We start from the raw sequence: 24,770 nt of genomic DNA on the forward strand, positions 1-24,770 counted from the left end.
ATTTTCAGCTTTTACCTTATTCAGGGCGTGATAATCTATGCACAAACACAAAGATCCATCTTTCTTTTTACTGAGAGAACTCCTGGGCTGGATCTGCTCTTTCCTAAGGTATTTTGACAACAATTGCTGCTATACTTCTTGCTCTTCCGTTTTACTTACCGGAAAGGCACTTTGAAACAGGAGCAACTCCTAGAACTAACTCTATCCTATCATCTACTGCCTGCTCGAGAGGTAAACTATCTGAAAAACCTTCAAGTAAAATATTAATCAATTCATATAACAGAAAATGAACCTTTTCATTTTCCTTGTCAACTGAATGCAAATAACTTGGAGCAGCAAAGAAGCCATCACAAAGGCATCATCATGTTTGACCAAGTGCTCCAACTGAAAACATCTAATGAGGGTAGCGTCAGGAATACCATGTTCACTAAACTACTTTGTAGAGTATGGTCCAACCCACAGAGCCATTTCCTACCCAGGTATACATCAGTCTTGTCAATCTTAATACTATTTTCAAGTTTACACTGTTAACCATCATGTCCCAGACTTTTTTGTCCTGGTGCTTGGCCAACAAAACTACATATTTATGTGCATTAGGACTCTCTAGTACCTTACATTTCTTAATGAGTGAGTAATTGAAGAAGTTATAATCGACCTTTATGTGAACCCTCTTTCAATTAAGAATCCCATGCGTCTAACTAGATCATAGGGGTCAAATGTGGAGTGCCACAGGTTTTGGTGATTCATGGCAAACAAAAATGACATTGGGATCTTCTCTCCTGGAAGCTCCTAGGAGCATCGTACATCCACCTTGTATCATTGTTTCGCGAAGAATAAAGAAGTGCTTGCAGAATACCTCACTGCACATCATATATTTGTCAAGTGTTAGCATCTACACTTCCTGGACTTTCTTCTTCTCACTCACACACTATTGCCAATGCAAAGATTTGAGAAACTACACTTGTATCATTGTCTCTACTGATGTCCATAGAGAGACTTCCCTTTAACGTATCAACGAAAGGACAAACCTAGAATGAGGGAAGCCAATACCAATCTCACTAAAGATTTATGGTCCATCCATAGAACGAACTCACTTAAGCACCTTCAAACATAAGGGCAGACAACTAGGAAGAAATAAGGGTATCAATTGATGTGGATGGCAAGGACAGAACAGTGTTCATAGAGCAAGCTCCTAAATAGGAGGTGAGACACAGATAACCTCTAGAAAGAACTGAAGACATAGGTGAGAAGCAGACCTACATCAAGGCCAGAGAGAGCTCTTGGGAAAATCCAGAGAAAGTTCTGTGGATTAGAAAAAAGTTATTGTGAAGATTAAGAGGCAGTCCTTGCATGGATTAAGAGGTTGCTCGATCATAATGGCAACAACAGTAATGTGGCAAGAAAGATTCCATGTGAAGCCCTCAAAATTATGAAATTGAGTTCCATATTTCCTTAACTCAATCTGAGCTTTTGTATCAATAATTGACCATCTGTTCTGCCTGATGTCAGACTCCAATAAGCATCCATACACCACGTCTTCTTCATTAACTAAGAAAACGTCATGATTACAGAAAGATTCACCTTTATGGATGGATGAAACTCTGTCTGGAATTTCGATAAATAACAGAAGTAACAATACTCCACTAGGTTTCTTGCGTCGTTTTGGAGAGCAACTGGCACATCTGACAAAAACTTTGTTTTCATCCTTTTCCCTGTGAGTCCATTCAATCTGGCAAAGAGTCAGAAAATTGTCAGTTTGACTCCTTTGAAACCATTCTTTTGCATTTATGCACTTACAGTTTCCAATTTCATCACAATGTAAAACGTTTGAAGTTGGAAATCTAACGCGTACCAAACATCTGAATTAATCGATATGACACATTTTTTCCAATTATTTATTTAGTGATCCAAGATTCATGCTGTTCATGCATATGAAAATCCCAGGATGATTGCCCAACTTAGCATCACATATATAGCAACAAGTGCAACTGCTTTATATCCTGATCCTCTAACGAAGGTTCAAATTGTGAGATCCATTGCAAATAGCCCATTGTACCATGCGACGGTTAATGATCGTGTGAATCTCAGCAAGACCTTTAAATCTTTCGCGTGTCATCATCAATATGCACCACAGAAAGAAAGAAAGAAAGAAAGAAAGTTTATTTTAAAAAAAATCGGAAGACCAAAGGTTCTATGATCCTAAAAGAAAATGATGCAATGACCTGAGGGGTGGAGCCACTAAGTGGGCATCAACACCGATGACGACTCCTGAAGGGAGTGGTTGCTTAGCGCACGTAGGCGAGATAAGGATGTACATCCAAACTCCACTCAAAGCATGGTCACTGAGTTTCTCCAGCCAGACAACACGGAACATTAGGGCTCACGGAGACGGCGGCTGTTATGACGCGAGCCAAAGATACGTCAGACTCGGTAGCAGTTTGAGGCATAGATCACATTAGGGGACCTTGCCTTCATGCTCACCAGACAGGAGACATGACCTACACGTGTGGCAGTGGCACTTGTTCACCATAGGGCCATAGCCACAAGACCACAACAGACCACACATGTCGACAGCCGCCAGCGCCCCGTCATGGGCTTTATGCCACCACAGCAGCCTCAAGCATCGCCTACCCCCTCTTAGGGTTAACAACCCGGCTGGCTCATGAGCTCGGAGAGTTTTCTCCCTATGTATTCATCTCGTTATGACCATGATTATGGGATTGGATGAAGGCCGCCAAGCATCTCTGATCTAGGTAGGACAGGAAACTGATCGGGGTCCAAAACCATCCCTGCAGATGCAATGATAGCGACCCCTGATCTCAAAGTTCACAAGGCATCTGAAAGCGAAGTGCTCCTCTAACTCGATCCTCGGGTGATCGCATAGGGTGCAAATGCAACCCTCTCTAGGTATGCTCTGCACCTCGACCACTCTCACTATGGAGTCGGTGTAATGAGACGTGGAACAACCCGATCAATATCCTCAAGAAGTGGGAAAGGTGGATCCATGTGTACTATTAACTAGAAAAGAATATGAGGCATGATGCTAGACGCGAGGCATGGTGACGCTCGAGGGCCATAGAGAAAAAGGAAACGTGAGGGAAGAGGCATTAACATAGGTGGGGAAAAAGGATTAAGAGAGGTGGGAATGAAGAGAGGGACTATGCCACAAGGGGGAAGGGAGAAAGGAAAGAGGAGCATGTACATGATGGGAGGTGGAATGTAGAGATGGCGTCATCAAGGGAAGAGAGTCCTGCTTTATTTGAAAGGAAGGATAGGGGGGGGAGAAATCAAAATACCAGCTAGGTGGCTTTACAAGAATGAGTGTCCCATCAAGGAATAGCCCCCTCCTTTTATAGCCAAGAGAGGGGGTCTCTCCCAATAAATGCATCCTCCCACATGCATGCATGGTGTGTGTGGAAGAGTCTCCCATGTGGGCTAGGTGGGTACGCACTCTCAATTGTGTGCGACAACCCTTTGCCTCATTTAGTACCTAGCATGTAAAATCTTCTTAGCTATATAGTCACCAGCATAGTGGCCTCCATAAAATCCATCATGATAATGCTTCAATACCTTAGGTACTTCATCTGCATCAATGGCCCGTCTTAGTACCCCATCCATGCCTTGACAGTACAACACTCCATCAAAGAGAGTGTATCGACTACTATCTCTGCGAATTTTCTTTCTCTCATAGCTAGTACTTTCTAGAGGAAAGGAGAAAGCGGTCAGAAACCTATAGATACCACCATACCATGGATTCCCAACTTCTATGGCCACTACAAGGGTTACACCGAGGCACTCCTCTAAATCAATCAAAGCATTCTTCAAGTTGGAACAACCCCCTTTTACAATTTTGAAAGAAAATTCATATTCTTGTAAAACTGCCAACCATTTGGCCAACCGGCCCATGGGATTTCGTGATTGAAGAACCTGCTTTGCAAGACCTTTGCTACAGATTATAAAGAAGGACTTTCCAACCACATAATGCTTAAATTTCTCAATGCAGAACACCAAAGACAAAGCATGCTTGTCAGCCTCAAAGTAGCGTCGTTCAGTTTCGAGCAATTGTCGAGAAGCAAATCGAATAGGATACATGAACCGATCCTCCCCTTGCTGGAGAAGAATACCCGCCAGAGTGTGCTCACCAAACCCAGGATTGATATAGAAAGTCTTTGACTAATCAGGATTGCACAAAATGGGTTCTGAAGCCAGAGCACTCTTGATTTGCACAAACCCATGATCCAATCCTCATCCCAAGAGAAATCAACCCCATCTTTTAATAGCATAGTCATGGGTCGCGTCAAAGCAGCATATTGATCAATGAAGTGGCGATAGTTTCCTGCTAGATTGGCAAATGAGTGTACCTGACGTTAGGTTGTTAGCGGGGAGAGCTTGAGGATAGCTTCTACCTTCTCGGGGTCAGGCTTGACGCCCTCGGATGAGACAATATGTCCCAGTAACCTCCCTTAAGTGGCTCCAATGGTGCATTTTTCAGGATTGAGGCTGCCATTTGCATCAGTGACCCTTTGGAAGGCCAACCTAACCTTCATGATGTGCTCCTTCTATGCCGAGAATATACAAAAATCATCTAAAAACACCTCCAAGAAAACCCCCAAATAAGGAGCAAACACCATTTGCATAAATCTTTGAAAGGTAGCAGGAGCATTCGTGAGGCCAAATGGCATTACTTTGAATGCAAACGTCCCCCAAGGTGTGGCAAATGTGGTTTTAAGCACATCCTCCTTGGCAATTCTGATTTGATAAAACCCAGAGTAACCATCACAGAAAGTATACATCACCTGACCATTTACTAACCTTATCTCTCTCTCTTTCAGTTGTACTCTCATACTCTTCTATTGCAACTAAGCTTTCAAGCTTTAAGCTCTCAGCTCACTCTCTTGCTCTCTTTCTCTCCCCAAAACTCACAACAACCTGGGGGGTCCAACTCAGGGACATACCCCCACTCCCTATCAAGGATGTATCCACCGCCTCCACTTCAAATGTATGGTCCTCCCTTAGGTGCTTACCCTCAACAAGGTGTATATCCTCACTCTCCACCTGGAAGATTTTCCCAGCCTCGCCCACGAGCCCCCCCTCCTTCCTACTCCCCCGACCTCCCCTGCTAAAGAACCCGGAGTCAATGACCTAGCCAAGGCCCTGAATGATCTTCAGCTTGAGATGGTGGACATAAAAAATCAAGCCAGTTGCCCTTCAAGAGAACGTGCCAATGTTGTGTGCTATGAGTGCCACCAGAAGGGTCATTATCACGCCGAATGTTCCAATATTCCAAGGGTGAATCTTCTAAGTAAATTAGGCATCGAGGATTTTGACGTAGAGGTCCTTGACCTCAGGAAGAGAAGTCGTACCACCTCGGATCCCTCTCCAAATCGTGGACCGGGCTGCCTCAGGAAGAAGGTATCCTTCTCAGAGCCCTCAGATGCTGAGATGGCAGACCCACCAACGTAGCAACCCCTCAAAAACATCCTCTGAAGAAGAAGGCAAATGAAATTCAGCCTGAATGTGAGCTGAATTTTCTGCAAATATCACATCTCTACTGACAATGATCTTGCGTGTAGCAAGATTGTAGAGACGGTACCCTTTGCTTTCTACATTGTACCCAACAAATATGCACTTAATTGCCTTATCTGACAACTTATGCCGAAATTCAACTAGCACATGAGCATATGCAAGGCATCCAAAGACTCGGAAATGATCCACTGAAGGCTTTCTCCCATTCTAGACCTCATAGGGAGTTTTTGTTTTCAAAGCCTTAGTGGGAGCCCGATTTAAGATGTAGTTGGTACACATCAGACCTTCAAACCAAAATTTGTGAGGCATGTGTTTGCTTTTTAGCATACATCTGTCCATCTCCATAAGAGCTCTATTTTTCCTCTCAGCTTTGCCATTTTGCTGAGGGGTCAGCCTCACTATGAGCTGATGCACAATACCCTTGCCTTTCAGAAAAGCATTAAAATTTGCAGACAAGTATTCCCCACCTCTATCTGTGCGCAATGTCTGTATCTTGAGTCCAGTTTCATTTTCAACCATGGCTGAAAAGTGTTTAAACACCATGAACACTTCTTATTTGCGCTTCAGCCCAAAGACCCAAGTGAAATTGGAGTAATCATCAATAAAAGTAACAAAGTAGAGATGACCACCCAATGATGGAGTCCTCATGGGACCACAGACATCACTGTGTATAAGCTGTAATTTGCGGACAGCTTTAACTGAACCATCCTTTTTGAAGGGGAATCTATGCATCTTGCCTAAAATGCACCCTTCACAGGCATGTGGAGGAGGTATCTCAAGAGGTGGCAATGCATCAACCATAGAGTGCTTCTGAAGTGTCATCAAGCTGTTGTAATGCATGTGGCCATATTGGGCATGCCATAATTCTGCATTCTGCATGGCAGCAGCAGGAGTAGAAACTGCAAGAGCATGGGCTGCTCTTTTCTCAAAAAGATCAAGCTGAAAAAGCCCACGCAGCAGAGTACCAGATAATCTCAAGGCATAATCATTTTCCCTGTCTCGGACAACACATTTGTCATCCTCAAAGATGACCTGAAATCCAGCCCTGTTAAGAGTGGACACTGAAAGGAGATTTTTGGTGATACCAAGCACATACAAGACATCTGAAAGTCTGAAAACTGAGCCATCAATGGCGGTAAGCTCAACTTCTCCTGTGCCACGTACTGAATATGACGAGTTGTTGGCACAAGTGACTTTCTTACCAACGGGAGGTGGATGCAAGGAAGTAAAGAGACATTTCCTAGAAGTGATATGCTTGGAGGCACCACTGTCAAAATACCAAGTATTCAGTGTTTCATTGACACTGAAAGCTGATGCATCCGTAGAGGGGTCATAACTGCAAGTCAAAAAGGCATATGTATCATCATTACAAGTGGCTGTACTATCCCGAGCATCTGGAGCAGCCAGCCTAGAAACTGAAATGCAAGATAAAAAGGCATAATCCTGTCCAACAAAGTTGGCTGCAGCATCCCCACTGTCAGATGCATGAGGAGCTGAATCTGAAACAGCCATACCGGAGCTGTTTTTCATCTCTTTTGCAAGCCTTTTCCTACATTCTGCAATGTGATGACCTGGCTTTTTGCAGTAATGGCAAAAACCCTTCTTCTTGGGCTTACTTGCATCATTTTAAGCCTTTTGTGAAGGCTGTCCTGACCCACTGGAAGGCTGATTTACTGATGTCTTTGCCTGTCCCTTTGTTTTTGACTTGAATTTTGAGAGCATAGCTTGTTCACCTGCACGTGAAGCCAAGTTTTTCCTGGTCTGCTCTTCCTGAAGCAGAAGTCCTATCAACTCATGAAAAGTGAGAGGATTTGCACCCCCCCTCAATGATAAGTTCAGCGAGGTATGAAAGCTGAGATAAGACTCAGGAAGAGAATTCAAAGTGGTGGTAATCATCTCTGAATCAGGAATAATCTCATCTATGTTCAATAATTGCTCTCTGAGATCCTGTAGCTTTGTGAGGTGCACTGACATGGAGTCACCCTCTTCCATATGTGTATTAACTCTCTTTTCAAGAAAGATACCCTTGCATCATTCCGGGCTGCATACATGCTTTCTAAGATATCCCACGCTGCCTTCAAGGTCTTACACGACCGGATATGCGGAATGATAAATCTTTTCACTGAAAGAGAGATGCATGACAAAGCTAAGGCATCCCGTGAATCCCATCTCTTCTGCTCTGGAGTAGTGGCTATAGCTGCACCACCAACTTGTTCTGCAGTTGCACCCTGTGCACGACCTCTTCCACCTCCTTGCTGGGGAGGGGTATTAGGTGCCATACCTGCTGGTCGGATCTCACCCCCATTCACATAATCCCATAAATTGCGAGAAATCAGAATATTGCGTACCATAAAGCTCCAGAGAGAGTAGTTGGTACCATCCAACCTGTCTTCCTGTGAAAGACCACCGAACTGGAAATCATTCTGATTTTGCTGGGCCATATCTGAGAAAGAGATTTTAGCAGATACAAGACTGAATTCCCTTACTGGGAATGAAATGCACAACTCCCAAAAAACACAGCCAAGCACTGGCTGTAAATGCAACTCAGATTTCTGCACTTGCACTGTCAGAAATCTGTCCAAGCATCAAAAAACTCTCCAGAATCTGCCAAAAGTGCTGTAAAACACTTCAAGAAAGGCAGTATGAACTGAAATCTCCAAAATTTCTCTCCCAACATAAAAGCCCCAAAATAGGCCCGAAAGTGCAACCAGAAAGGGGCAAATTGATCAAAATGTTGCAAGAATTGCGCTCTGTCTGCAAAAGCCCCAAATTTCACTGCGAAATTGTAGTGTAATCACAAAATCCCCAAATTTCTTCAAGAAATTGTACTGCAAAATTGAAAGCCCCAAATTTCGAGCTTGAAATTGCAACCAGAAAGCGGCAAATTTACTAAAAGCCCCAAATTTTGCAATTATCTGCAAAGTCTCAAATTTTGCCTGCAAGATTGCAAGCAGAACCCAAAAGGCCCCAAATTTCTAAAGCAGATTCTGCAACTTGATTGCAATGTTTGCAACAAACAAGATGCCCCAAATGTGCTCCCAAAAACTAAGCCAAACAATGGCTGTCTGCAAAATGTGCCTGCCAAAGATCACCTGCAAGGAAGAGCTTGTGCGCAAGTACAACCTATATGGCCAGGTATAATCGTACAACTGTACGGCCGATGGTGTACGGATACTCAACGATGTATGGACCAATTGTACCGAATGTCCTGCAGATGTACGATGGTATGGACAGTCAACTAGTACGGATAGAGTACAGTCGATGTACGCACAGTTGCACAGAAATGTACGGGGCGATATGCAGATAGAGAACGCGCGTTGTACAGACACAGTACGGCACTATGTGCAGACAGAGTATGGCACTAGCAGAGTACGTTGGTATGGCGATGTATGGTGCCCTTGCAGCAGGCTGTACGATAACTGTCACACCCGCAAAATTTGTACAGCAGACTTGCGATGGTGGTACGGAAGGCGTTGCAAGGACGAGTTCACCACAATTCCATACAATCATACGAACTGTACGGACGACGATTGTACGGATGGCGTGCTCCAACAGGAATGCAGCGTATAGACGGAATGCAACAGGAGGAGGAGCACGAACTATCCAGACAAGAACTATCCAGACAGGAGCAGCTTGGACTGGGAGCAGGAGCTCAACGAGACTCTGATACCAAATGTGAGTTTTAGGGAGAGAGAGAGAGTAAGAGAGTAGAGCTGAGAGCTTAAAGCTTGAAATCTTAGTTGCAATAGAAGAGTGTGAGAGTACAACTGAAAGAGTGAGAGATAAGGTTTTATCCTTGTGACAAAACCTTAGTAGTCACTAACCATAGTTAGTGGACTAACTGCGGTTAGGAAAAAAAATCTCTTATAGAGGAAAAAGTGCCCCTAAATAGCTTATTAAATTACATTGGTCACTGCTGAATTATATCTATAATTCTAACAGTTGTTGCAAGAATTGAGGGAGTTACGGATAAAAAACCGTCTTCTTTGAAGCGAGATCAGACTAAACTTTATCAAACTTGTGAGCAATCTCATGTGCTAGCGCCATGGTTTCTGGATTCTCCCATTTAAGCTTGAGGCGGAATTCATTACTTGCTCCTGCTACGAGGTAGCCTAATACATGCTGAGTCATTCCAGCTCAAAATCCGGCGTTGTCCTCCTACGTGGCAATTAAACGATCCAGGAGCACGGCCGCTCGATCCACATATCGACGCACCGTCTCATCTTCTGACTGCTTCAGGTTTGCCACCTGTAGATACATATTCTCCGGCTCCTCTTCTTTGCCGAAATACTCGATCATAGCTGCTGTCAACCTCGATCAACTTTGGCGAACTTCTTCGGCCTGCTTCTCGTACCACACTTGAGCCAAACCCTCTAGAAATGTGGAAAGAACCAACAACCATCTATCTTCAGTAAGAAAGTTGAGAGAAACACAACGGCGCTTGAAGGCCACAAGATACTCATTTGGATTTTCTTCAACCCATCCACAAAACACAAGAATGTCAGCCCTGCTTGAAAAATGGAAACCGGGAGTCTCCCTGAATCTGGTCCCACTGGCCTCTGAGAGTATGAATAATCTCACTCCAAATCTCCGCCATGATCTGGGCAGTCGATAAGGAGGTGCCACCTAGGATCTGCGCGCAGCGCGAGGTCCAGATGTGCCACCCTGTGATGCTGCTAATAATCTCCCAGACTGGCTGCCTCTCCCGGACTCCTGTATCAGCCTCTGCTAGGTGCTGTGGGATGCCCTCGAGCGGTCCCCACGTCCCCTGTGTAATAAGGAAAGTGGGGTCCTGCTGGCATGCCTCGAATAAGTGATGAAGACCAGGTGCGGTGCTGCACCAACAGAACGCGCCCCAAGTGATCAATCCTAGCTCTGGTGCTGCGCGAGTAAGAATCCCAAAAGTCCACCTCCACACTTCCTGGGCGCGAGTGCAGCTCCACAGGCAGTGTTTTGGTGTCTCCTCATCCGCATGGCAAATCTGGCAGCAACCGTCCTGGCCTATCTGCCTCAACCAGCTCCCCACTGGAAGACCTTTGTGGGCAAGAAGCCACAGGAAGTATGAGATCTTCCGCGGCCGCCAGCTCTCCCACAAGGCCTTCCAGAATGCCTGCAAAAAGAACCTGGAAATACCCTGTGCGTACCAGCTGGGTCGCTGGGTGGGGGGCGGCTCTACATCCTCCCGAGAACTCGCCTGCCCAGAGTCGTACTGTAGGCGAAGAAGGAGGTCGGCCCCTGTCCTGTCACAATCTCTGGCCACCACCACTCTCCTGGGTCCCACTCAAGCTCTGACAAGGCCCGCCCCTCCCAGAGCCAAAGACGCCAAAGCTGCACCTGGTCCTGCTCGATGCTAGGGTCGGTACGCCAGACCTTCCCCAAGAGGCCTACGACCCGAACCCTCTGCCACGGGAGTAGGGGGTCGATGAGCGCACCCTCTCTCCCGAGTCGTCCATCCCCAGAAACCACGAAGAAGGAGATAGAAGAGTCATCCAAACGTCCTGCGATCACCAGTGGAATGCCACGGGGGGTGAACTGTCCCAGCCAGCGGGTGTCACCAGGCATGAGGATCTGATGCTCAGGTGGAACCAACCAAGCAGCTGGGATCGCACCGTCGATCTCCGTGCGTCTCGCCTGGGCTCCACGTGCACCTCCAGCTGCGTCTGCAAGATCAGTCATCTCCAGATGTCTGTACGTATCCCTCCAAACACGAAGGGATCGGGCTGGCCCCCTCATCCAGCCGTCCCACCTGATATGTGATCTCTCCCCCAACTGAAGGCCCTCGGCATCTCTGACCTGACCGTTCCAGATAAGCGGCTGGCGATCGATCTCCTCCTGACAGCTGGGAGGGGACTGAATGAGACTGAGGCGGAGCCGCCTCCAAACCATGAGGAGGCTACGAACGAGTGGGGAGCGGGGCTGAGTGAGCGGGGCGGAGGTGAAGATCCACCTGAGGGACGGTAGCCACTCTCCACCTCGGCGCGGGACACAAGAGCCGACTCCCTGCTGAAGTAACATCTTCCACGTCTGTCCCCCTGGGGTCAAACCGCGAATGATAAGCTTGCCTAACAAGGCCTGACTCTGAAGCTCTGGATCAATGACCCCCAGACCACCCTCAGCCTGCGGAAGAATGACTGTCTGCCAAGTAACCCTGGCTCTGGTATCTCTATGCCCATCCTCCCCAGACCAAAGGAAGTTCCGAACCAACCTCCTGAGCTGTGCCACGCTGGATCTCGAGAAGCACCAGCAGGAAGCCACATACCAAGCCGTGGCTAGGAGGACCTGGTTAACTACCAAGGCACGACCTGCAAGGGAGAGCTTAGCAATGCTCCAGAAAGCCAGCTTCCGTCGGATGGAGTCTAGCACCGGGAGAAACTGCTGAGCTGGCGTGATGTCTAAGCCAACCTGGAAGCCAAGGTATCTAGCTGTCTGTCCACGTGGAATCCATCTGAAACCCAGAAATCGCCCCCACTGAGAACACGCCCCCGGGTCTGTGAGAAAACCAACTGATTTGTTCCAGTTGATTTTCGCACCAGCGGCCGAGCAGAAAACCTCCAGGGCCATCCGCACCCTCTCTAGCATCCTCTCATCGTCCTGGACATAAAGGGCTGTATCATCTGCGTACTCCGAGTCCAGAAGCTCCGTGTCCTCCCGGAGTGGAAGGCGAACACCCCTGAGCCCTGTGGACCTCGCCCGAAGGTAGTAAGTCATGGCCTCGGCGAAGAAGAGAAACAGGTAAGGAGCCAGGGGGCAGCCCTGACGTACTGATCTCTCCAAGCTAAAGCGCTCACCCATCCTGCCTCCAATGATGACTCTGCTAGACGCTCTTCTGTACAAAGCTGAGATACCCTGAATCCAACCTGCTGGGAAACCTAGCCGCTCCAGAGTCCCCTCCAAAAAGGACCAGTCCACGCGATCGTAGGCCTTCTCGAAGTCGAGAAGTAAAATGGCAAGGTGTGATCCGCTGTACTGAGCCCACTCCGCCGCCTCTGAAAAGGTGAAGACATTATCCAGGATACTGCGATCCTGGACAAAGCCTGTCTGAGTGTCATGGACGAGGTCTGGGAGTAGAGGCCGAACTCTGGCACTGATCATCTTGGCGAGGATTTTGTAGGCAGTGGTAAGGAGAGTGATCAGACGCCACTGGCGGATCTCCTGTCTATCTCCTCCCTTCGGGATGAGGCAAATCAGTCCTGAGGAAAGGCTCTCTGGCATCTGACCGCTGCTGAAAATCCCTTGCAGAGCTGCAAGGAGGGGCTGATGGATCTGGTCCCAGAAGGAGGTGAAAAATGCTCGGGATAGCCCATCCTCACCTGGGCATTTCTGTCCGTCGATAGCCATCAAGGCCTCCAACATCTCATCCGAGGTGAACGGCGCCAACAACGTCGCCTGCATGCTAGGCTGGACCAGGGATGGAATGTGCCTCCACACCTCCTCACGGGCACGACTAGCACGAGGGGCAAGCGGCTCCTGCTGGAAGAGGGTCCTGTAGAAGTCAGTGGCCAACCCCAGGACCTCCCCCGAATCCGTAACGATGTGCTGATGGCCCAATCACTGACATAAAATCTATCAAGCCTCTCCAGGACTCTGCCTCCTTCCCTGCGGAAGCCCCAAGAGAAGTCCAGGCTCCCGTGCCAACGCCGGAAGGACGGGTCTCTCCAACTGTCCCTCCCTCCTGTCGCGAAGATGAAAGAGTCCCAAGCTGACTGCTCTGCCTGAGCCATACCTGTGAACTCCGGATCTCTGCCCTGCTGGTCCTCCAGGGTCTCCAGGTTGTTGAAGTCTCCTCCAACAATCCATGAATCCATGTCTGGAAGAATCCCTGTAAGTGTCCTCCAGAAGGTGGCTCTGCATCGGAGGTCTGTGGGAGCATAAATGTTGAGGATTCCTATTTTGGATCCCTCCAAATTCAGGCCTACCCAAAGGGCTCGGCCTGGGATCAACGTGCCGTGACCGAAAACTTCCTGGGCTAACTGCTCGCACACGGAGGTACAAACACCCCCACTCCTCCCCTGTGCGCCGATCGAAGGCTCCCAATAAGTGTAGGAACGTCCAGGGAGAACCTTCCCGCAGCTACGGGAATGAGCCGCAGAAAGCTTGTGCTCCTGGAGCAAAAGTACATCCAATCGACCAATCACTGCAGGCTGAAGTTCCTGTCGCAAAATGAGCTTCCTGGGACCACGGGTGCCCGAAGAGTGAAACCCATTCACATTCCAGGATACGAGGTGTAGGCTCATGGAGAGGGACGGGGGGCTGCGAACAACTGTCTGCTCGCGGTCGAAGTCGAAGAAGAATCAGACATATCGGAATGGAGGCGCTGCCGCTTATGAGAAGGTTTGGAGGGGGAGACGGGGTCGTCCTGCCCGTTCTTCAACACCTTCAGCAATGGCGAGAGGCCTCTGGTGCCATGAGCAAATGCTTTCTCGAGCCAGCTCGAGATCTCTGAAGTGGTCATCCCGTAGAAGGTTCGGAGTTTCTGTTGGGACCAAGCTCTGACATCCTGGGGGAGAGGCCATGACAGGGGGGGTCTGAGGATCACAATCAGTCGGAAGCGTTTGGCGGCGCAACGCCACCGCAGGCGCACATCGCCCTCGGACCACTGAGTCTCGAGAAGCTGCCCACCGGACGGGCCTATCCAGGAGCAAATCTGGGCGTGTGTCTGCTCTCTGAGAGCCTCCCAAACCGAGTCGTCTGTCCAGGTCTCGGTGCCATCGCTGAGGAACGTGAAAGCGAAGCTAGGGCCATCCCTGGGAGCCAAGGCAGCAATCTTCCCATCCGCCCCTTTGCGGAGCAGGAAGATACTAATGTCGAGACAAGCCGGGAAGGTCCCAAGGTCGGCCACATCCAGGTAGTCCCAGAGGCCAGATCTGTAAAAGTCCCGAGGAAGCTCTCTCTCTTGGAGCTGAGACCCAGCTGAGTCTGCCACTGAGGGGCTAGCGGGAAGGGAAGCCTGCTCCACTGGTGGTATAGACTCCAGGTGTCCTGCCAGTGGGGGTGGAGGGGGAGGAGGCTGCGGGATAGGCGACTCGGACTCCACGGAGGCGACTGGCGGAGAAGGTGGAGGAGGTGGAGCGGGGGCTGCACTCGGCTGGAAAGCCGACGGTGCAGCTAACTCTGTAGGAGAGGCGAGGGGGACAGGGGGGGATGGGGATGCATCTGGAACTGGGACTGAGGGGGAGGAGGAGGAGACTGAGGAAGAGGAGGCGGGGGCTGAAACTGCGGGTCGGGTGAAGGGGGGGGAAACTGGGGAGAAGGCGGGGGAGCGGGAGAGAGGAGGATCTGAGGCTGTGGAGGGCGGGCTGCCGTCGAAGAAGAAGCTCTCCCAAGTCCCTGGGGCATCTGCCTGTCAGGTCTCTGGAGTGCTGCTGCAGGAAGGGTAACCTCTGCCTCCTTGCCTTTATCCGAAATCTTCTTGTTCTTTCCTCTTTTCCTTCGAACCTCGGTCCAACCGCCCACTACCTCTGGACCAGACTCCGACTGCCTCGGCTCCTCCTGACGTGGCTGTCCGGGGGGGGTGGGGGCGGCGGGGGCGGGGAGGGTCGAGACGAGCTGGCGAAGCGTGGACAAGCAGCCGCCAAGTGCCCAAAGCCGTGGCACCACAGGCACTGACCTGGCTGTCCGGTGACTATCATGCTCTGGGTGATGCTGCCGGCACCTGTCACAATCTCGATCACTGCAGGGAGAGTCGCAGGATCCGCCACAGCCACACGGACTCAAGGAGCTCCTGCCGTGGTCACCGCGTCGGCAAAGGTGTCGTGCATAACCCAGCCAAAATGGGAGCCCAAGTCCCTGACAATCGGCCGCAGCTCAGTAGCAAGCCCTGGAAAAACTAGTGTCACTGGGTGGCGAGGTATACGGAACCGAACATCGAAATCCGCTGCGCTGAATCCACGGTACCATGGGACTATCATGATGATCTTCCCATCCACCGATGTGGGGAAACCGGCAATCAGGTTGCTCGCAGCTTTCTCATTGGAGAGTTTGAGCCAGAAGATGCCCCTTCCCATAAGGGCCACCTCCTCAATATGGCCATCCTCTAGCAGGAGAGTGGACTGGAGCCAGTCCCTAATGGTAGACCTGGAGGGGGAGTGTCCAATGACTCTACCGTAAACAGAGGTACGAGCAAAGTCAATGGCTACCTCCTGAACACGAGATGATTGTTGCTCTGTCAGGATAACGCGGTAGGCATCTGGAGAGGAAGGGTCCGACTGGGCCTCCGGATCCGGGCAGGGGGCCGCCATACCGCCAAGACTAACTGCAAGCTTCCGATGAGGAAAAACAGGCTGCCACCCAAGAAGGGGGACGAAGCGAGAGGTGGAGCCTGGGGGTGAGGCGGGCGAGGCGAAGTGAGGGAGCGGGGGGGTCGGAACGGAGGGCGGGGTGAAGGCTGCGGGGTGTGGGGAATACGGAAGGGCGCGGGAGGGCGGGGTTGGAATGGCGGGGGTGGAGGGGTGAAGCGGGAGGCGGGGAGAGCGGAATGAAGGCGGGGGGACGGGTGAAGCGAGGGGGGCGAAAGAGCAACGAGGGGGCGGGTTGGAGCGGGGCGGATGGCGAGGGAGCAGCGAGGGGGCGGGTTGGAGCGGAGGCGAGGCGAGGGCGAGGGCGGGTTGGAGCGGAGGGGGCGGGTTGGAGCGAGGGCGAGGGGGCTGGTTGGAGCGGAGGCGAGGGGCGGGTTGGAGCGGGGGCGAGGGGGCGGGTTGGGCGGAGGCGAGGGGGCGGGTTGGAGCGAGAGGCGGGTTGGAGCCGAGGCGAGGGAGCGGGTTGGAGCGAGGGGGCGGGTTGGAGGCGAGGCGAGGCGAGGGGGCAGCGAGGTGGCCGGCGGGAGAGGGGGAGGGGGGACGGGGGTCGAGGGCGGAGGGAGAGGGGTGGGGGTGGTCGCGGCGAGGGGGGAGCTAGGGGGAGGTAGAGCTAACGGCGAGGGGAGGGAAGGGAGGTGTGTGATCTGGCATCCTTCTTTTAAGCAATGTCCTTAAGGACCTTTCTAATGATATTCCAAAGTCGGTAAACTCGTATCAAATATGCACAACAATTAGTTTCATGATAATTACAATCTTTGCATTCCTTACAAATGATCACTCTCATTCGTGGCTTGCGGCTTTGTTAGGGCGGTGCTTCTACTTGCTTCATGCGTGATTGAAGTACAAGCTTCTCGTGCCAAGAAATCAACAACTAAATTTTGAGCTCGAGGGATGTGCTGAATTTTTACCTCTTTAAATTATTAGCAAAGTTCTAATGCTTGTTGATGTCGTGGAACCAAGCCTTCGCTCCGCACCTTCCACTAACTTGTTCACACACGAGTTGAGAATCTCCTTACACCTCAAGTTGCTTGATGCGATGTTCTTGCACCTTTTGTAGCCCAAAAATGAGTGTCGAGTACTCAGCTTGGTTGCAAGTACTTGCTGATGTAGACTTGCTATTATAATACACCTCACCCACTGGTAAAGTAAGCTTCACACCCACACCAGCAGCCTTGGTCGAAGGTTTGTATGCGCCATCAAATTGGAGGAGCCAAGATGTCATCACACCAAGATTAAAATCCGGACATCCCAAGTTTTTCGGTAGTCCAAGATAGGTAAAAGAAGAGGGTGGAGAGAATTCAATACTTGAGCAAGATATTCAGCACCAAATAAACTTGCAATCCTTTATTGATAGTTTATCTTTAGACAAAAAAGAATTCCAACTTGAAGCTCAAAATGAGGCACAAAGGGTTGATTAGGTACAATGGGATTCCTTGGTCAAAACATTACCAATCATAGTCGAGCCCTAGAAATCTTTGTAGTGAGATCGAGAAGAAATCATTCAAGACGAGCTTATCCACAGGAATTAATAAGCAGATGCGCCAAATCTCCCCCAAGCTTGGGAAACATCCCACCCTTCGAAGAATGTCACCCTTTTAATTACCTCCGATGCAACAAGTAGCTCGATCACCGCACAATGAGTAAAATTAAAATCAAAGTCCTCCCAGTGTATCACTAGTTCTTCACCTTAAATCATCCACGGTGTATCATCCCACCCATCATCTCCTTGAGCAATGGATTGTACAATCAGTTGTTGAAGATCAAGATGAAGATTAAGAAAGAGATCTCGTCAATTGGTAGCCGTAATGAGCAAAGGACCAAGCACCAAATCCTTGAACTCGTCGAGAAGTGACATAAATATCCACCCTCCTCGTGTGACGTGCGTCCAAGGAGTGAACTTGAAAAAATTTAAAATCTGTGATCTAGTATGAGATATGAATAGAGCACATGAAATGAAGTACTTTTGCTTTTTACAACAAGAGTACAATCAATTGTTGAAGATCAAGATGAAGATTAAGAAAGAGATCTCGTCAATTAGTAGCCGTAATGAGCAAAGGACCAAGCACCAAATCCTTAAACTCGTCGAGAAGTGACATAAATATCCACCCTCCTCGTGTGACGTGCGTCCAAGGAGTGAACTTGAAAAAATTTAAAATCTGTGATCTAGTATGAGATATGAATAGAGCACATGAAATGAAGTACTTTTGCTTTTTACAACAAGAGTACAATCAGTTGTTGAAGATCAAGATGAAGATTAAGAAAGAGATCTCGTCAATTGGTAGCCGTAATGAGCAAAGGACCAAGCACCAAATCCTTGAACTCGTCGAGAAGTGACATAAATATCCACCCTCCTCGTGTGACGTGCGTCCAAGGAGTGAACTTGAAAAAATTTAAAATCTGTGATCTAGTATGAGATATGAATAGAGCACATGAAATGAAGTACTTTTACTTTTTACAACAAGAGGAAACTCCCTACGGTTAGAGAGTTACAGTTCATGAGATTTCACCATATACGCAAAACCATTACACTTTTATCACTTCCTATTTGCTGGCGCATTGGTAAGTCTTCTTTTAGTGAATGGGGAGGTCTTGGGTTCAATTCCCACTCCTTAATAAAAAGAGAGGAGAGGAGAGGAGAAGCGAAAGAGAAGGAGAAGAAGAAGATAGAGAAGAGGGGGGGCGCAAGGTCTGTTGCAGATGCGCAAGAGCAGTTTTACGTGGCACCGCACAGAAGATGCGCAGGAGCAGTTTTGCAGGTGCGGTCGACCAGAAGACGCATGGCGCCGCACAAAAGACAACGCGGATCGCAATTTTACAATGCGATCGATCAGAAGACGCGTAGCGCCGCACAGAAGACAGTGCACTGGAATCCAGAAGATACGCAGGAACCGCACACAGACTCGAGGTGCAGAAACAGAGAGGTTTTGTAGCCGCAGAGACGAAGAACCGCAAGTCGAAGACATGTAGATTGGAGACGCAGAAGCAGATAAGTTTTACGGCCGGCACCACACGTAAGATGACGCGGATGCAGATTGGAGGCACAGAAGCAGAGAAGTTTTGCGGCCGGCGCCGAACGTAAGATGACGCGGATGCAAATTGGAGGCGCATAAGCAGAGAACCGCACAATAAAGATGCTGCAAAACTACACCCAGTCGTAGGAGTAACGAATTTTATACCACTAGCTGTGGAGACTTCGATCCCAACAACCACACCAATTCTATAACTAGAAAAGAATTCGAGGCGTGATGCTAGATGCGAGGCATGGTGACGCTCGAGGGCCATAGAGGAAAAGGAAACGTGAGGGAAGAGGCATTAACATAGGTGGAGAAAAAGGATTAAGAGGGGTGGGAATGAAGAGAGAGACTATGCCACAAGGGAGAAGGGAGAGGGGGAAGAGGAGCATGTACATGATGGAAGGTGGAATGTAGAGATGGCGTCATCAAGGGAAGAGAGTCATGCTTTATTTGAAAGGAAGGATGGGACGGGGAGAAATCAAAGTACTAGCTAGGTGGCTTTACAAGAATGAGCGTGTCCCGTCAAAGAATAGCCCCCTCCTTTTATAGCCAAGAGAGGGGGTCTCTCCCAATAAATGCATCCTCTCACATGCATGGTGTGTGTGGAAGAGTCTCTCATGTGGGCTAGGTGGGTACGCACTCTCAATTGTGTGCGACAACCCTTTGCCTCATTTTTCCACATAAATAAAACCCCATATCCCAAGTCTAAGATACTCCCTTGTTCTCCTCTCAATGTTATAATTCGTTCAAACATCTAGGACGACAAGTGGAGGGTTGGCACAAGAAGTCTTGCCACCTCATCCTACTTTCCCAATTATTTAACTTGCATTCTTTAACTATCTACACCCCCTCCACATGGGCCTATCCTACATGGAGGGAATAATCCAATATAATATCCATCTCCACCTATTTTATATTACTTCTCCCATGGTCCTTGATCCATGTCTTACTAAATACAGGCATGGGACCGCCTAGGTGGAGGGGTGGCACATGGAGAAACCATGCCACCTTACCATTTTATAATATAACTACCATGGATTATGTACAACATACCTTATGGGTCCTCTTACGTGGAAGGGTGGCACATGGTCATGCCCTGCCACCTCAACCCTGGGCCCTATGCACGCCATATTTTATTATACTATTGTCACACATACAAGCACACACATATGTTTATGCCTTTTACCTTAGTCAAATTTATCCATAACAGTATACTGGTGGATCGATAAAGCCCTCTGCTAAAACCCATAGGCAATGGTCTCTGTAAAAGCTGATCCTCACTGGGAGCTCACCGAGATGCCAACCAAGTCTTGAATGTATGTACCTATAAAAGTCGTCTAGGATGACCTAGTTTAACTAGTGATATGTGAGTAGGATGGAGTGGGCCTCAAACAATGTGGAGGTAGCTTGTCTATGTGGAACCCTAGCCTCTCCAACCATCTACATGTACGTGCATACCAACACCTCTAAGCACCCTCTGCCGCCAGTGCCATGGATGAGGAAAAGACCAAACAAGAAGCCTACATTGCCCTGTGGTGTAGAAGCCATATTGTTTAATGCCTTAGAGGTACATCATAACCTTGAGCTGTAGTGGAGATGCTCTGAACTCAGCTAGGACTATCTAATGTGAACTGAAGGCTTACTACAAGTCATCTGTGAAAGCATGAGAACATAAAGCCTCTCAACTCGAGCCCAATCTGTCTCTCATAGGTCTGGCCCCCAATAAGGGCTGCCATACATCCTTGCTTGTCGGACCAAAGAGTCAAAGAGAGGAGTCTTGGTCCAGTGGTCCTGAAAGTGAGAATGAAAGCAATCATTAATGTCACTCAAGTCTAACTAGCGCAGCGTATCCCCTGCTCAGTCGGGTCTGTAGTGCTGGATGCATTGTAAAGATCGGACCGGTAAAAAGGACTCCCAAGTATGTGTAGGATGCAACCACCTCTACTGGCAATCCATTAAGATGAAATGCTCTCTATGCATGGCTGCCCGGGACATGCTAAAGATCATAAACTTTGTCTTACCAAGGTTGACCTTCAAGTCAAGTGTCTCATAGAATGTATGAAGCACATCCAAGTGTCGTTGGAGACCCTCTACTGAGGAAGAGAGTAAGACCACGTCATCTATGTAGGAGAATCTGGAGCAAGGATCCAGCTAAAGAGCAACCAACCCCTCCAAGGGTCCAAATAAAGGTCTCAAGCTCATCTATGTAGAGGCCAAACAAGATTGGTGATAACAAGCAACCTTGTTTGACCCCAATGGTCTACCATGCACCTATCCAAACCAACCCGAGACTTTGTCATGAAGTGCCATGACTGCCGAGGTGATCTCCTAATCATATCTATAGGAGCATGTGGACGTCTAATGAGTTGGGCTCTCGGCACACTGTCAAAAGCCTTGCAAAAATCCACAAAGCACAATAGATCTCTGCATCTTGGGCTCCTCAATGCCCCCCTTGAGTGTAAGTATATTCCATGGTCCCGTGATCTGTCCGAACGCCCACTTGTCCCATAGCTCTGAGTCCCTAGACATGACATGTCCAATAATAATGATCCTGTAGTTTTATGTGCTCATGGAATATCTTGCCTTGTGAATGGGAGTGATGGCATTAAGGGTCCAAGTGTGTAGGAAGCTTGTGCAAACCGCTTTGTTAAAGAGCTTAGCTAAGATCATGGCCAGGGTATTTATTCCGTATGCAATGAATTCATTATGTAGGCCCTCATGATCTGTGGCTCGACTGTTGTGAACCTTCAAGGCTACATGTTTGACACCACCAGCTATGAAAAGTGTGCACAAAGTGGGGCATGATACATGTGAGAAGTTGGGTGTTGGCTGGTTGAGTACATCATATATGTGTGTGTATGGGAATGCCAGGTTTGGTGTCCGTGACAGGGGATGGGGCTCGTTACTCAAGGAACCTCAGCCAAAAGTCTGTCTGGTCATTTGACCCGACTTTCTCAGCTCTCTGAGCCAACCCTTGGTGACCCAGCCTAGTTTGCAAATAGCTTAGATAGCCGCAAGTGGCAGTCCTAAGGCCGTCCATTTGACCTAAAACTAACCCTAACTAACATGTAACTATCTAGGCTGAACCTAGCTAACCTAGACAATTCTCCAGCGAGCGTCAACACCTATGCATAGGTAAGCGGGTCTAAATTCCATACTGAAAATCTGATGTTGGAATCTAGACCTCTGATGTATTGCTTCAACTTGTTGTCTTCAGACACTCTCGCCTGTTGTGCCAACGTGATAACCATGTTATTGTAGGACAACACAGGCAAACGACTCTCGAATAGGCCATAATACTTGTCCTCCAAGTTAAGCATATACTGGCCCAATGTTGCCACCAAGTGACCGCCTCACTGATGAGAAAAGGAGCTGCGAGGTGAACTTTATCTTGCTCATCCTGGATTCATGCAAGAGAAAAATGTGCAACAAATTGATGGATGAGCTGTAAAATAGCTGAGTGATCACACTTACCGTCGTACTTTGTGAAGTTCAGAGTCCATCGTGTGTGTGGAAGGACTTTAGCTGGTGTAGAGGCTGGTGGTGTGAAAGCTGTCACACTCAAGCTAGCCTACATAGTGGCTAACATCTACTGATGTTGAAGCAACCTCTTGATCGAGTCTATGCTACTTCTCGGTCTAGGCCAATTCTATGTGTCGAAGTGCCTCCCCGTTCTTGCATTCCTCTCGCATTGACAAGAGCAATTTTTCAAAATCTGAGCCTCCTCGAGATTCTTGAGGCTTTTCTGCCTCCTTTTCTTTCAGCTGCTTCTTAGTTTGGTCTAGCTATCTTTTACTTTCTTCCAACTGCCATAGTTTTCTTCTAACTGGGACAAGAGGCATCAATTCTGATCTCATCATTTCTTGACTGCTTTGCAGATGCGTACTTTTCGGGCCATCTTTGTCTTCTTAGAAGTCAGACTCTTGGAACTCTTCTCTCCCTTCTTGATCCATGGTGCTTGGATGTGTGATTTTTCTTGACCTCAACACAACCATGCACTCGCAGTAGTCAAGATGGATCAAAGACCGCAGCTCTGATACCAATGTAGCATGCAAAAGTTAATGACCACGTGAATCGCAGCAAGACCTTCTTTAAACCTTTAGCGAGTCATCTTCAATATGCACTACAAAGAGAGGAGAGAGAGATAAGGGCAAAAAGATAAGCAAGTCGACAACCGATTGTGTCCATGTACCCACTGAGAGCCCCTTCCACAATATGTGGGAGAATTCACTTTGATCTTGGAAACTGAAATACAACTAGAGAGTAAAGAATGCAACTATGAAGAGAGACTACGAAGCATGAAACAAGACTCAAGAACCTGAGAAGCAGCTTGACCAAGACCAGAAAAAAACATCCTTCATGCACCAATCCAAAGCTCCCCTATAGGAGCTCCACTCGTCTATCCTTGGCTGGAAGTCCTTATAGCTGAGATTCTTCTAGCTACCATTTTCTATTAATGCCTCTCAAGAACATGTGCATGAACGAGGTCAAGAGGGTCATTCATCATGTAGTGCATTATAATCCTTCCGACATTTCAACAGGTTCGCAGCCTTATTGCATCGAAAATGCAGAGCACTAAAGCTTAATATAAGGGATAAGGATCAATCGCTTTGAGGCAATACGGATACCTATGGAAGTCTATCTGTGGGATATATGCTACCTGTGAGAAGTAGGCATTCAATTGTTGGAACTACAACAAGTGGCGAGTATATGGGAGCACTCCAGCACAATGTGTTTGACAGCACTCAGGAAAGAAGACAAGTAGTCACATAAACACGGCAGCGCATGAATTTATTGATATACTCTAGATTATAGCCGTTCTTATAATTCACAATCTACAGTTCTTTGCTAAACTTTCAGCGGCAATAATCATAACGGGCATTAATGCGTTGAAGCTCAAACATAGACAGGTGCCAAACAAAGAGATTCTAGAGCCATCGAATAAACAGAAATCAACAACATTCCTAATGAAATGCATATATATAAAGTGTCATCCAATGAGTTCTAAAACAAGCTAGGCATATTCCAGCATAAGTGCAGAACCTTCCGTGAGAATAAATGAGGTACCCACCGACTTAACTGCTCAATACAGCTAATAGCTGCAGTAGAAAGATCTCCTTTGGGAGACTTAAAGTCAACTGTTTGGCCAGAAACAAATGGAAGACCCAACTCAATGGGCCTCTCCACTCCCTCCTCCAGAGAATCTTTGTTCGGAATTGATTTTCCAAATGGAGTGTTCGTAGCTTTCCAAAAGGCATTTCTTCTGACAGCAGGAAGGAAATGAAAGCCCTCAAAGCTGACTGTTGAAAAAAATGAAAAGGCATATGGTCAGCATATCAATTTTGTGGAAATAAATAAAAACCCTGTAACTCTATCAAAAATAAAATCAGCAAAATATATTAAAGTGACTGCAACATAAAGGGCTAAAAGTGGAATATTTCACGCAGTTGTTACAAAAAAGGAAACATTGCACACTGGCTATTAAAAATGTTATTGATTGCATTCACTAGCATGAGTTCTACATACAATTACCATCAGAAAAAGACCAAAAAGATAAAGAGAGATCTTTTCCACATACTTGAATCTTACCTAAGGCTGTCCATTCTTCAAATGTTGGAATAAAAAGTATATGGAACAAGCACAATGTGTCTACATCTTTCCATCACAAAAAGTCTATGCTGAAATTCGCACTGGGTATAGCATATGGTGGGATAAGTTTGGGGGGCTCTAGCACAAAAGGAATGCCCAGATGAGGATGAGGATGGTAACGATTGCCAATGCTAAGTCTCAGTAAAAGTCTTTAACTAAGAGGGTGCAATGGATGTACAAGGATGGCTTGTGAGTGTAGTTTCCTCGCGATAAGTAGCATATTGGTGACCAAGAGCCATTAAGGATGTAACCAAATGCATTGCATCAGGAATTGATGAAGAAGAAA

The 24,770-nt window shown here is 47.9% G+C and overlaps 1 protein-coding gene across 6 annotated transcripts in view; it reads right to left on the minus strand.

Moving 5' to 3' along the window:
• LOC147890334 (chromosome-partitioning protein, putative (DUF639)) overlaps positions 1-24,770 on the minus strand; it is a 109,919-nt gene that overhangs the window by 71,316 nt on the left and 13,833 nt on the right. For all 6 annotated transcript variants that reach the window (XM_087390610.1, XM_087390609.1, XM_087390607.1 and 3 more), the window contains 2 exons: positions 23,907-24,135; positions 1,582-1,729 (listed from right to left, as the gene is read on the minus strand). In XM_087390610.1, the coding sequence (XP_087246736.1) occupies positions 1,582-1,729; positions 23,907-24,135 (377 nt within the window). The remainder of the gene's footprint in view (positions 1-1,581; positions 1,730-23,906; positions 24,136-24,770) is intronic.

Source organism: Dipteris shenzhenensis, chromosome 19 (assembly GCF_047967505.1).
Source record: "Dipteris shenzhenensis isolate YYH24624 ecotype China chromosome 19, Dip_SZ_1.0, whole genome shotgun sequence".
NCBI lineage: Eukaryota > Viridiplantae > Streptophyta > Polypodiopsida > Gleicheniales > Dipteridaceae > Dipteris > Dipteris shenzhenensis.